The 14,548-nt window shown below is 44.3% G+C and overlaps 1 protein-coding gene across 2 annotated transcripts in view; it reads left to right on the forward strand.

Moving 5' to 3' along the window:
* Positions 1-14,548, forward strand: part of LOC142578861 (ribosome biogenesis protein BMS1 homolog) — a 195,465-nt gene that overhangs the window by 107,942 nt on the left and 72,975 nt on the right. For both annotated transcript variants that reach the window (XM_075688505.1, XM_075688515.1), the window contains 2 exons: positions 6,397-6,585; positions 12,917-13,097. In XM_075688505.1, coding sequence (XP_075544620.1) covers positions 6,397-6,585; positions 12,917-13,097 — 370 coding nt within the window. The remainder of the gene's footprint in view (positions 1-6,396; positions 6,586-12,916; positions 13,098-14,548) is intronic.

The following is a 14,548-nucleotide window of genomic DNA, read 5'->3' on the forward strand; positions in this document are numbered from 1 at the left end:
CGTGCTCGAAGGGGTGCAAGGGCGACGGGAGAGACCGGCGCGAAGATGATTGGACAATGAGCGCGCGGCAGCTATCAGAGCAGCGGCCCATCGTGTAGCGGCTTGAATTTCTCGTTTTCTTTTTTTCTTTTCAAAGGTTTTGCATTTCACTACCTTTCGGCTCGGACACCCAGCAGCCAGACTTCATCGCTATAACCGATAATGCGGGATCGGGGCATTGTAGTAAGCGGGTTATTTCACCATGGAAAACATAGAAAAGTCAACGGTGCAGCAGCTTCTTATTATTATAACCGATATATTGTTAAAATCGGTATCATTATAAGTAGGTTCGACTGTATATAACTTATTTGTCCATGAAGTATCTAGCTGTGCGCTTGTAATGCGTTATCGGTCCATTTTATGCAGTGGAAAATAAAGCACAGTCTTGGGGAACGCCACGTGATAGCCAGTGAGCTTGCTTTTGCATCCAATGCAATCCTTTCTGACGCCAATGCTAGCCAACTCGCTGCGCAGCACGCTTCGCTCAGGCAGCTTGTAAGTGGACCTTGTTTGTCACTCCGCAAGCCCGCTAGCGGCTTAGCGGAGGGCGCATTCGTGCTTCTGCTCTGCTCAGCTGCTGAGCAGAGCGTAAGAACGCCAAACTAAAATATTCTGTTAAAATCGACAGATGCATTTGACGTTAAAATGCACTATTTCAGAAATACTTTGCATCAAAAGGTATTTCAATGCATTCAGTAGAAGCAGAGTTATTGTCAATCAAAGATCACTTTTGATCCTCGTCACTGTGCTTCCATCCTTTCTCAGTTCCTTGCACTGCGAAGGCTATGAAAAAGTGGGTTGATGCCCAAAATGCTCCGCCTACTGAGTATCGCTGTGGCGTGCAGTTCAAATTTTATTTTACATTTGCATACTCGGGGGGGGGGGGGGGGGGGCGTACTTATATGTCATAGCTAAAACCCTCTGCTATCAGTGCCCTGGCAAACGCCATCATAGAAGCCAATCATCCTGTGCATTACTTTAATTTGAAGTGATTGAACAGAACATGTCTGCAAAACCGTCATGTGCGATCGTAAGGAGTAGCATGTCCGCATCAAATTTTGTTTCCTTTTGGAAAAAATGTGCACAAAAACTCTTGGGATGCTTCAAAAAGCCTTCAAGGAACAACCCTTGAGCCACTGGCCGAAGATACGACATGCATGAGTCATGCATTCACTAATGAAATGTTTTTTTTTGCTAAGTTTTAAGTGTTGTATGCAGTTATTTCCTCAGGTTATACGCGTGAATTTTTTTCCCAGGCTGTTGCAATCGGGGGTGTGGGTTATATGCAGAAAAATATGGTACATTATTCATACAACTGTCCTCTATGAATCACGAATGCTTTGCATTACATAGATGCCAACTACAATAGGGTCTGCCAAATTTTGTTTCAGCTTTTCATTGGCCCTACCAGAATTGTTTTTTCCAAGCCCCAGCAACAATGACCCACTGTGCTTCATAACGTACCCAAATGCAGCATCATGGCACTGAGTTACCCCAATCTTGTGTGCTAGTGCTAGATGTTTGTGTGCTTCATTACTGCCCTGTCCTGCAGTGTGTACATCAGGCGATATTTCAGTGTCGCTAATGATGGCTTCACAAGAAAACGAAGGAAGATACAAGGGACGTGCCAAAAGTAAGTTTTGTCACTTTTTTGAAACGGAGGATGGTACACCACGTGAAACAAATCGCCATAAAAATCCACGCCCGTTGCTGGCTGAGCTACGGAAGGAGCTTCAGTGGAGGAAGAATGACACATGTGCAGAGCACCAAAGAAGAGAGAGTAGCAGCAGACTGGCGTTGCCCGAGATTGTTCAAGTACAAGTCGCGATGGCAAACAGACGTGTGCTGACAATGCGGTCGCCAATGGAAGTGCGTGCTGTTATCTGGTAGGAATGGGCACCTGTTCCCTGCATTGAAAGCCATACTCTCGGGACGTCACTTCCAAAACAATGCTGACGTTTTGCAGGCTGTGCAACAATTCCCTGCATCACAAGGCACAGAGTTTTACCAGAGTTGTTTCTTCAAACTGGTTTAAGCTGTGAGGAATGCCCAATGTGGGTGGCTGGCGACTATGTGGAAAAATAGTGGAAAGTGTATAGTTCGTGGTGCCATGGTGTTTTTTTTTTTTTTTTCAGTAAAGTTTTCGTGTGAAAATAAATGACTGAGCTTACTTTTGGAACTTCCCTCATAGATTACCGCCGAAAATTTTCAAAGCAATCATTAGGAAAGATGAACATGTGAAGGGCTGCAGAGGATGAACTGAAAGAGCTAGGCCAGCTCATTCTGTTTATTGAATTTGTGTAATGTTAATAAAGGTTGGAAGGAAAATAGATGTAAAAGTAATCAATTACGTTTTAATGATGACTCAGTTACTTTCAAGGGCCAATAATTAGCCACTTCAATCAATTACAGTTTTGAATGAAGTAAGTGTAATAGATTTTTTGCGTAATGTGTACAAGTTTGATGCCTAGTTTGTTGTCAAGCTAACCTCTGCAGATACCATTCGACTTAATTTTTATCCACTTTCAGTTTTGGCTATATTTACTTGACTCAAGGATTTTCCTATATGTTCGCTTCAACTTAACGTTGAGGAAGACAAAGATGATACTTGTTCTTATAACTGAGTTGATATTGTAGGAATTCAGAATCGGCACTAGAATTTCCTGAGATGACAGGAGTGATGAAATGCAAAGTGGACCTGCTGTGGTGGTGTAGTGGCATTGGCATTGTGCTGCTAAGCCTGATGGGCCGAGATCGAATTGAATCCATGGTGACCGCGTTTCTGTAGGTGCGAAATGCGCGAACTTACAAGTGGTCTGAACTGTCTATCTATAATTTAAAATATAAAAGTTTCGTATCTGTATCTTGAGCACTTCACACATCTTGGACAGTTTCCTGAGATTATGAAAAGCAGGAATTTACCGATGTTTCTTCATGGTGGTGTTGAATGCACAGTTTACTTATTTTTTGCATATGAATATCGCAAGTTATTTGTGCTATGAATGAACACTAATGCTGAAAGCCCATGTCATCTGTACACAAGACTGTGATGCTCCTCGCAGACGTCATAGGGCTTCCGAATTTTATTCAGAATGTGTTTTATTTATGATGCGTTCAACACTGAAGCAAACCAGCCTGTATGGATATGTGCTGTTATGTAGGGTCTATTAGCCAAATAGTACAATTTCATTGTTGTATCGACATCATTCCACTGAGTTAATGTGAGCACTGGGATGCTGACAAATTCAGCACTCCTACAAGAGGGTACGTCTCGGTTCCACTTACCAGCTTGCCTGGGATGTTGCTGTGAAGCCCTTTTTGGAGGCATGTGTTTTCAAGGTGTGGGCTGACTGCTGAAAAAAGGGTACGTGCCTATTCAGCAAGCTGCCGAAGCCGACTACATCCAAGAGGCTGCTTCTTGCCAATGCCAAGTGTTATGCGTCATATCAATCCATCAAGCCATTCAAGCAGTCGTCGTGAATTTTGGGTAGCGGCATTCCTTCTGATGACTTGTGTTGTTCACCTCTCCCTGTCATCGCTGGGACAATGAGTATGGTGTGCTCACTTCCCCCTTTTCACATCATCTCGGGAGCGGCGCGTGTGCTTGGTGTGCACCCTCTCCTCCTTAGAGGTGGAGTTTTGCTATGGCTACAGGCCATTGGATTGGCTGATGATGACATGACCTGTTTCACTAGCAAGTGATCTAGGGAAGATGGAAGACAAAGGTTTTTTAAGGAGCCATTTTGCATGCTGACGTGTGTGCTCTCCCAATATGATTAGCGTGCTCAGTCATCATGTAGAAGTTCTGCAAGAAGGCTGTAGCTTAGGTCTATGATGTTGATATGTACTTGCTCTGTATTTTTGCGAGTATGAATATGACTTCCGTATAAATAAGTTTGCTTAATGTATCTGTGTAAATAAAACCCCTGTTCATTGCTCCAAGTTCCTGACCTCGTATTTATAGGCCAGGAAGCAACTCTCGTCAAAAATGTTCGATTGATGGCATGGGCGCACCTAGCCTCCGTGTGACGCCCCGGTAGCGTAGGCAAGCTACCCACTTCAATACACACCGGCAGCATGGGCTAAGGGTGCAACCCTCCTTGTGGCACCCGACTCGGAGACCATGGTAACCCAAATCTTGCAGCGCCATGCCACCCTCAGCACACTTGTACTGCGAAATACGGGTGACTGTGTATACACTACAATCCACTGTCACCCACCGTGGTTGCTCAGTGGCTACGGTGTTGGGCTGCTGAGCATGAGATTGCGGGATCGAATCCCGGCCGCGGCGGCCGCATTTCGATGGGTGCGAAATGCGAAAACACTCGTGTACTTAGATTTAGGTGCACGTTAAAGAACCCCAGGTAGTCTAATTTCCGGAGTCCTCCACTACGGCGTGCCTCATAATTAGAAAGTGCTTTTGGCATGTAAAACCCCATAATTTAATTTTTTAAATCCACTGTTTAAACAACGGGTCGTCATATGTCAGCAATGAGTCAACCTGTTAAATTCGAAAGTGGCCTTATAGGAAAGCAATGCCTCTGCTGGACCGAAGTAGTTGCTGTACTTCGTTAGCATTCCCCAAAGTGATTCCTGAGGTATAACTTCACTACTAGGGATGTTTAGCATTTGCTGGAGGTCACTGTTGTGGAGGGGTACTTCTCAAGAAACTCCTCTCTGCAGCATGGCTGAATGTATTCCTTTGGTGAACTCGTCATGTGTAAAGCACATACATAAGCTTATCTAGCTGTTGCCCCCTATCATTCTCTCATCTTACCAGTGGAAACCTTGTAACTCTTTTGAGATGCCGCTCTCTATTTGCGCGGAACGAAATTATTTTTCACGGTGAGCCATGTAACTAGCCTTTAATGAAACTGAGTAAGTGAGTGGCAAGCAAGCAACTCTCTTTGCGTATTATTTTTACAAATATGTTCACAATTGTGTACAAAGTGTCATTGTGGTCACAAAATTCATCAGTGCACCTGAAGCATGGAAACTGTAAAAGCAGTTGTCTTTCGTCAGGCAAAGGAGTACCTGCTTGATTGGCTCTGAGCAGTTAGATGGCTCTGAGCTGGCACTGCTTTTGGCAGCATCACAAGTTTCTGGCCACAATCGTCTTCTCTTCTTTCGAAGTCATTTTCATGTTTGTGTGTTTTGTTTGAACACTGTATGTATTTCCCTCTTTAAAAAATAACCTTCAAGATGAACTTGGGCAAGTACCCCAAACAGTTGGTAGCATTGGGGTGATATGCTTATTCAGGAGGCTTTCGTGCTCTCCACCGAGTAGTGTTGTTTATGTTAGCAAAAGAAATTTCTTTAATTCGCTGTTTCTTTCACAATTTTCGATAGCATGAGAGATACCTCTAAATCCGACGTCTTGCACATTCTCTTCATCTGCATCTTCAACTCAGCCGGAACTGACAAACCTAACTCAAGCAAAATCCTCCTTGTCATTATTGAGTCGACACCCGTGACATTTCTTAGTGCATTTCTTCCAAGTACTTGTCCGCGCCTTGCTTGTTTGCATCATCAAGTTTCTTCTTATAAAACAAGAAAGAAGGAAGTGCAACAAACTCTGCAGAGATAAATACAAACAGTTCACTACCTCGCCAAGTCTAGCTCACCTCTGCACTGTGCGCCGCTTAGTGTAGAGCACTCTGAATGCGTCCATCATGACCCTTCGTACACGCTTGTGACCATGCACAAATTCTGACACTGGGAGAATACCCGGTAAGTGAAGGTGTTGTAATTTGAGCTTGCGACTTTCACATGATTATTATACCAGTGGGCAATTTTTATAAAGCTGTAGACTGGCGAAAATTCAAAAAAGAAAATATGAGAAAGATTGCTTCTCTGGCGACACTGTACTGCATGCTGCCATGCTGAATACTTTCTATGTTAGTTTTATCCTAATTTGCGATATGGCACAGTAAACTCCACAGTTGCAAAATGAAGTGTGGAGAGTTCGGCTGGAACCATGAAATTTGCAGTATTTATAACACACTTGAAGTAAAAGGTGCGAGTTCGCAATGCACACATTATGTACATAGCATCTGAAATGGTAAAATATGTACTGCAAGATGCACTTGTAAATGTTATGTCACACACTCAGTATCGAAACTGCATAGCTTTATTACAGACAGCTAGCTATTGCATAAAGCAAGATTTATGCTTTTTGCATTATAATTGATGAAACAGTGAAGCTGTTCACTACCACAGTTTTCACACTGGCTAGGGGTACCATATTTCAAAGGCACTATTTTAGCATTCACATTAGTGTGGTGGCCAAGTTGAGTGAGCTACCTAAATAACGAGTTTTCTTTGCCAACTAAACATTTCACCTGACTTGCACTGTAGCTGAACCAGAAGGAATTCGAGGATCTTGAAGACGAGCGGCGGGTCCAGTTCGAGGGCTACCGTGCGGGCCTTTACCTCCGTGTGGAGCTGCTGCGGATGCCATGTGAGCTGGTGGAGCACTTCGATGCCTCATACCCAATGATTCTTGGTGGCTTGAGCGTTGGAGAGGGTCGCACAGGCTACTGCCAGGTAAGACCTTCTTCGTTGCTTTGTTGATGTCTTTCCTTCTGTCCAATGAGATCATTGAAGGAAATTTTTAACTGCTTTCTTTATTAGTTATTGTGAGATCAGTTGAGTCAAGCCTTTATATTGTGAACTTGAATATGTACATACTAGTATTACTGTAAACAGAAGTCTCCAAGATGTTTTCGTGGTGACCAAGAAGTTCTGCTTTGTTATCTGCCAGTTCACCTTCCTTATTTTGAGGCCACAGAACAGCGCACACATGGTTCCTCTTCATGGCAAATGCTGCCAATGGGACCAATCTTGTTAACACTGGAGCATGATCGATGCCCAAGCGCATTAGAGGCTGCAGCACACAGTTGGTGAATGTTTGTGGGCAATATTAATTGTGTGCTCTTAGAAGAACACAGTACAGTCAAACCTCGATATAACAAATTATTGGATTTAATCATGTAAAAGATATATAGAAATTTTTACCTGCCATGGTGGCTTAGCGGCTGTGGTGTTGCACTGCTATGCACAAGGTCGTAGGATAAAATCCTGGCTGCAACGACCACATTTTGATGGGGGGAAAATGCAAAAGTGCCCATGACCCATGAATTGGGGGCACATTAAAGATCCTCTGATGGTAAAAATTAATCCGGAGTCCCCCACTATCACTATGGCATGCATCATAATCGAATTGTGGTTTTGGCACAAAACACCTCAAATTCAAAAAAAAAAATTTCTTACCAATATCGACATGTAACAGATTCATCGTTATAATGAAGACGGGATATTACGAAGGTATTTTCATACTGTCTGCAACTTTGTTACAGTGAGGTTCAATTGTATGCAGTTTACAGGTGACTGCAAGAATATGCAATGCAGGAGTCCTATAATCTGTTGAATGTGCAATTAGTTGCTGTGCCCAGGAATATGTGATGTGTGCAGCACAATCTGAAGTGAGTACAGGGGAATGCAGCTTACACAAATTCCAGGGGACTTTTAAAGAAAGTGTGGTATAAACTGGGAACCTTATGAAATCTGTGTATTATGTAGTTATATACATAGTATGAGAATTGCTCTGCTCAGCATTATGTAATTGTAGTATGTAGAATGAATTAATTAATGAACTTTATTTCCCTTTTAAGAGAGGGGAGGGGCCGGGGGGGGGGGGGGTTAAGAGGGAGGTCTATGTATTCCAATCCCAGCAGGCGGCCGTCACCACATTATGTGGCTAGACGTCCGTCTACCAGTCATGGTAGGTTTCCACTCCCTCCTCAGCCCACCTCAGGACTCGGTCCTGCAGGGTGGGATCGGAGCTGCGCTGGGCAGTCTCTTACAGCTCCTCGCTACTAATTAATGGTTTGAAGGTGTGGAGGGGAGGTTTGATGGGGCATTGCCACATGATATGGGAGGGATCTGCTATTGGGACAGAGCAAAAGCGACACTTACGTGTCGGGTATGTGACGGGAAAGAATAAGTTCAAAGTGCGAGTTTGTAGTTGGCACCACAATATTTCTCTCTGGTGCGTTCTAGAGAGAGGTGAATACATTAGGCGTTGATGTCTGTAATATGTGCGAATTTCATGGAATGTGATGAGTGTGCCTTTATTGGTGTTGTTGGGAGTCACTGGGTTCTAGAGTTAAGCCCAAATTTGTGGCCACTCGGTCCGTGGATCCTCGAGCAGCGGCATGAGCCATTTCGTTGCCTTGGAGTCCTTGATGTGCTGGAGTCCAGACAAGAGCGATGTCATTTTCTGGTGGGTGAGCGACAAGTAGAGAGTGTGCGAGGCTGTTAATGTAGCCGCTACTGAAGTTTCAAATAGCAGTCTTAGTCACTAATGATGACATCGCACTGAGGTAGTCCCGATATGAGTACAATGCCGGCCTCTTTCGCGTCGCCCGCCGAGGTGGTCTTGACTCATGCTGAACAGTGTTTCCATGGTTGTATACGACCGCTAGAGCATAACGATGTCTAGTGGTGTAGGCTGCGGCGTCCACATAGTACTGGCTCCTTCAGCCTGTCCATAGCTGCATTGTAGCGTCTTGGCTCAAAGTTTACGGCATTTGACATGAAATTCGGGGTGCATGTTTCTGGATAGGGGCTGAATGTGGTATTGGCCGTGTATCTTCAGAGGAAGTTGATGTCGCTCTCGTTTAATGGTGGAGCATGATGTTGTCTCAGGATCTCACGCCCAGCTTCAGTGGTGGTGAGTCTGTGGTATTGCGATGATAGATGTGCTTCGGTTAATTCTTGAAGAGTATTTAGTGTGGCTGTGGCCGTCACCCTTTGTGTGGATGCTCTAATTGGAACACCAAGAGCGACTTTGTGTATCTTGTGGATCAAGCAATTTACATTATCCTCTTCCTGCCTAGAAAGTGAGAGATATGGTAGTGCAAAGGTGATTTTGCTTAAGACAAAAGCCTTGATGAGCTGAATTAGCTCCATCTCTCGAAGCCCTCCGTGTTTGTTGGAGATCCTCCCTATCAGGCGGAGCGTATTATCTACCGTTGTTTGTAGTGCTTGGAAGGTATGCTGATTTGCTCGGTTTTGTTGGAGGTGTAATTCTAGGACCTTTATCCTGTCTGCGTGGGGTATAGGGAGCCCTTCAACCGTGAGTTGGATATTCGGGGGTGAAGTCCTGAAGCGTCTCGTGGGGGGCAGAAAGAGAAGCTGTGATTTGGTGGGGGAGCACCTGAGATTCAAGTCGTGACCTACTTGTTCGGCCTGATCAATTGCTGCTTGGAGGCTGTCTTGGATGTGTCGGTCAAAACCTTCGGTCATCCACAGCGTAATATCGTCCACGAACAGTGTGAATTGGAGGTCAGAAATCTTCATGAGAGTGAAAGCTAAAGGTCGCATAGCCAAATTGAAGAGGCGTGGGGAAAGTACTGCCCCTTGGGGTGGGCCAGTGCTTCCTAAACCTATTTGACCAGATTGTCCGCTGCCTAATTGGAGCGTCACAGTGCACTTTGTGAGGAAGCCGCGTGTATAGAGGTAGATTCGCTCCCCGCAGTTTATACTGCTAAGTTCGCGTAGAATGGCCAAGTGGGACACATTATTGAAGGCACACTCGAGGTCGGGGTCGAGCAATGCTTGGGTGTCACATGCGTCGCTCGGTTCGATAATGTCTTCTTTGAGCCTTAGCATGACATCCTGACAAGAAAGAGATTTGCAAAAGCTAGTCATTTCCGAAGGGAACAAGTGATTATATTCGATGTATTTGGAGAGGCGTAGGTAGATTATGTGCTCCAAGATCATCCCTATGCATGAAGTGAGAGTGATTAGACAGAAGTTATCAATGTGAATTGGCTTATTCGGCTTTGGAATGAAGAACACCTTGGCTGCTTTCCATTGTTGGGGTATCTCGCCTTCTTCGAGACAGTGGTTGTAATACTCAGCGAGTTTGCGTATGGATTGCTCATCGATATTGCGAAGCATATTATTGGTCACAGAGTCTGGGCCTGGTGCCGTGGTGGTTCGCACTTGGTTGAAGGCATATCGAACCTCTGCTTCTGGGATAGGACTGCAAAGCTCCTCATTGGGTTCACCAGCATAGTCGGACATGGGTATTTGCATAGGAGGGGGCATAGGTTTGTAGGCTAGGTTGCTGAACATGGTGGGCAGGTCCGCTGCATTTCATGCATTTCATGCATTTTCAGCAGTTTATTTATCTGGTGGTTATTGTGCATCATAGACATCGTCGGGTCAATCAGGTGCCGGAGCAATTACCAGGTCTTTTTAGTGCTAAGATGACCATGGCACTCTTCCGCAAACCTGACTCCATTGCATTGCCGCCAATTTGATAACGTATTTTTGGATCTGAGAGCCCAATTTGGCGATTCTGGTTCAGAGTTTGTGATTGTAACGTGCTGCTAGCCACTTCCTAAGTAAAGCTTGCTTCTTTTCCTACATGTGTAGGAGCTTGGAATCAATTGTGGCCAAGGTTGTGTCTAGTGGGAGAGTGGTGGTATGCGCCTCCACGTCTGCCTGCAAGACGTTCGCCCCTTTGCTCAGTGTCGGTAATGGTTTCTTCATTAGTGTTGCAGCGAGATTTTCTGAATTCCATCCAATTGGTAAGCCTTCGTGGTATCGTGGCTAGTGGTCTGTGCTTAAAATCTACATGGAGTTCGAGGATGTAATGGTTGCTTCCTAAGTCGTTTTGGAGGTTCTGCCACTTCACCTAAGTGATGCGGTGAGTTAGGGTGAGATCGGGGGATGTATCCCTACTGACGCTATTTCCTAGCCGGGTAGGAAGAGTAAAGTCATTGTAGATGGTGAAACCTTGATTTTGTTTGTGCTGCCGCAGAGCTCTTCCCTTAGGGGTGGATGCGTAGTGGCCCCACATTTGATGGCGGGAATTGAAGTCGCCCGTTGCGACTAGTGGCTGTTTATTGGCGCTAGCTTTGGCTTGAGCAAACATGTGCTCAAAGCGGTGTTGTCGAGCATTGCGAGGGCTATAAACATTCAACACGCATAGGATGGGTTGTTTGTGGCTTTGAGGTAGAATTTTGATGAAATCATGGGGCATTTCAGTACTGCTGAATGCGTCCTATTCAACAGAACGATGTCGTCTTGCAAGTATGGCAGCATTGGGCTTGTCTATGTGAGGGTCTTGAAACGTGCTGTATCCAGGTAGCGTGGCTACCTGGATACAGTATGATGGATGCAAGGCTATAATAATGTCAGGGAGGTCGTTAAGGCTCTGCAGAAATAGTGTTAGACATGCGCTCTTGTTGCAGAACCCCTTGCAGTTCCACTGCCAGATGACTAGGTGACTAGTGCAGGGTATTCCAAAAGCTCACAGTGGTAGTCAGCCACAACCGTGAGGCATCTTCCAGTCTGTGCTGATTTCCTACACTTGCAATAGGACCTCAAGGTCATGAAGGTTTTTGGTAACGTCATGGAAAGGTCATGAACTGAAGGTCATGGACTTAAGTTAATCGCAATCTAAAATGTTTTTTTAATTAAACTTCTGTTCACCAGATAATTAATACTACACAATTATGTATACCTGTGACGGTAGCTTGACAAGGCTCAAATGCACTTGCTTTCCTATCTTCATAGGAAGATGGCACTTTTCACCACCCAGTGTTTTGGTACTTATACATGGATAAAATTGACTGTTTGTTTGTGTATGTGTGTGCATGTGCACGCATGCACTTTCTTTTTTCATATATTTTTATGTGTAGCTAAAGCATAGGTCGGTCACATATGTTGTAAAGAAGATGTAATACAGTGAAATCTTGTGTTATTCGAAGTGGCGCTGTAGTCCTGTTAAAATTGTGTATTTCAATGTGTGAAAATGCCCGATAATTCAAACACGTCAGCACTTGTCATAGTCAATTTGAACATACCGCACCACCGACCATGCTCTCAGAAGTGCGCCAACTCATGCAGCAACACTTCCAACTTGGCAGTGTGGCTGCATGCCAGCTGCTGCTTCCCCCTCCCATTGTAAGTACTGCATTTTGGCATGTATAATGTTCGCCAAAATTTTTAAAATTCTGTGGCTTTACAAGCAACTGAAGGTGAAATTACGGGCCTGGCCAAGCTACAGAGCTAGCCTGGCGAGAAAGATGGCCGCTCACACGAGCTGCAGCAAAAAAATGAGGTCTTCGGCAACTGGTGATGGGAATTCAAGATGGCAGTGCTTACGGTAGTTGCTTTTGATGACAGCACATACCGCTGCTGGCGTGAAATACAATGTGGGCGACCCCGTGATTGTAATCCAAATGCACGCACAAAGTCTCTCTTCATCTCTCTCTCCTGTTTGCTCAGCTGCGGCTCCTCTTGACAAACTGTGGTACTTTAGCCGTCATCAGCTGCCTGCAGTGCTGTGGAGCTGTTTGCAAAGGCGGCTTCACTTTAAAGGTTTAACAGTAAAATCAGGGTGGGTAGTTTTTCCTTGAGGTGCGGTTTCACAGCAGGGAAAACTTTGCCTATAAGTGTAACTTCACAGCAGCATGCTCCACGCTGTCGGGAAGCCATACTTCTGGAACTCGTCACTCGTGTTGGCTCAGTGCACATGCGCCATCTAACGCAGCGCTGCATGTAAGTCCTCTATTCAGTGGGCGTCCTTTAATTCCAACAAATTTTCAGGCTCCATCAAGTTTGAATTATCAAGATTCGACATATATTCATGGCACAGAACAGAAAAAGAACAGGAAGGCATTTCTGCTTTTGTATTGAATTCTACACATCTATTTACCAGAATGCCTTACCACTACATAGTTCCCTTCATGTAGGATGTTTGTCTTGGCACAGTGTGCACAAGTGAGGAACATTTGGTGTAACTTTGCTGTGTCCATGAAATGCTTTGAGCACTCATTAAATGGTAGTAATTTTTCAGGTTCGCATGAAGAAGCACCGTTGGTACAAGCGAATCCTCAAGAGCAGTGACCCACTCATTCTCTCACTTGGCTGGCGACGCTTTCAGACCATGCCAGTGTTTTCTACACAGGACCACAATGGTCGCAACCGTTTTCTCAAGTATACACCAAAGCATCTTCACTGCAATGCTACCTTTTGGGGTGAGTCTTTTTACCTAGAAAGATACTTGACACTTCCTGGGACTTTTACACTGACCATTGTGGAAAGCTCATTTCGAAGGTTTATTTTCATTGTTTCTGACCATGAAAATATTGTGTACATTGCAATGTTGGGTTTGTCACAATTGAATAAACACAGGAGGCACTGTCATCTGGATTTTAGAATAGGTGTGTGAATATCGCATTTTTCTAATGCAGTAGTCTTTCATTAATTCAACTTTGGCTAATTCGTTTCTATAGTTCATTTGATGGTGTATCAACAGTTAAGTGGATTCTGCAGTTAATTTCTGAGTGCTCTCAGAAATCCCATTACAGCATATGCTGGAGCTGCCAGTGTAGCCAAAGCATGAATTAAAGAAAAGGTGCTATTGCACAGGCTGGAGCATTTGGCACCACAATGTGGAAATTTAAATTTGCAGTTAGGCATTGTATTATTCTGCAGTAGGTGTGAACAGGAAATTTTATTCAAAATAACAATATTGCACCATCATGTGTTTGAATTATGGAGAGTTTTGCTCTGTTGAAATGAGTGTATGTGTGAAGATCCCCAAAATCACTTCAGACTATATTTGGAATTCCACCGTATTGACACATGTACTTGTTTATCGGGTGACTGCGTTTCACTAACAAATGTTATCGCTCAGCGCAGGACGCGCCTGCGTGTATCAGAAGTTTCTTGAATGTTATCGATGGTTCTATCCACTATCTGTTGTCACCGAACCTTGCATAATCTGATTGCATGTGTGCGTGACACAAATTGTGTAGTACTTTCTGGAAGACATACGGGCACCAGCAATTACTCTGGAACCTTTGATTACTCGTGCATAAAAGCCAACGCGCTTGACCCGCTGATCAGATTTTCGATGATCGCCAACTGTGTTCACCGCTATCATTGTGCTTTGTAACTTGCTTTTGTGGGCACAGGTTCACCCAATAAATAGTTAAATGATCGTTCAGTTTTGGGCCTGTTTTATTCATTGTCACTACAATGTGACAGGATCACCCAGTGCATAATGTCTGGTTTCAAATGTGAATTGGTTTCTGTCTGCTCAACCAGCAACAACAAAGCCTTCTTGTTTTAGGCCTACAATCTGTCAGAATCAAGAAGTGGCGCCAAAACAGCTCTTATTTCTCATTTAATTTACGTGAGATGAGAAGAAGTGGTATGCTGCATATTCATCATCAAGAGTACAACTAAGTATTCAAAAATGTTATCAAATTTTGTGTAAGGGGAGAGTGTTTACAATGATGCTCGCGGCCTTGACACAAATCTTTAGGAACGAGTTTGTAAGATCCTGCCATAGTACCTGATAAATAGCATACCCGTTACAAGCTTCAAATGTAGTTACATGCCACCAATGCATAGCGTGCATGGTGCTATTCCTTCTGGGGCCAAAAGCGCTTGGAGCCTCTATTCAGAAAACTGTGTAAGT

Source organism: Dermacentor variabilis, chromosome 1 (genome assembly GCF_050947875.1).
Source record: "Dermacentor variabilis isolate Ectoservices chromosome 1, ASM5094787v1, whole genome shotgun sequence".
NCBI classification, from domain to species: Eukaryota; Metazoa; Arthropoda; class Arachnida; order Ixodida; family Ixodidae; genus Dermacentor; species Dermacentor variabilis.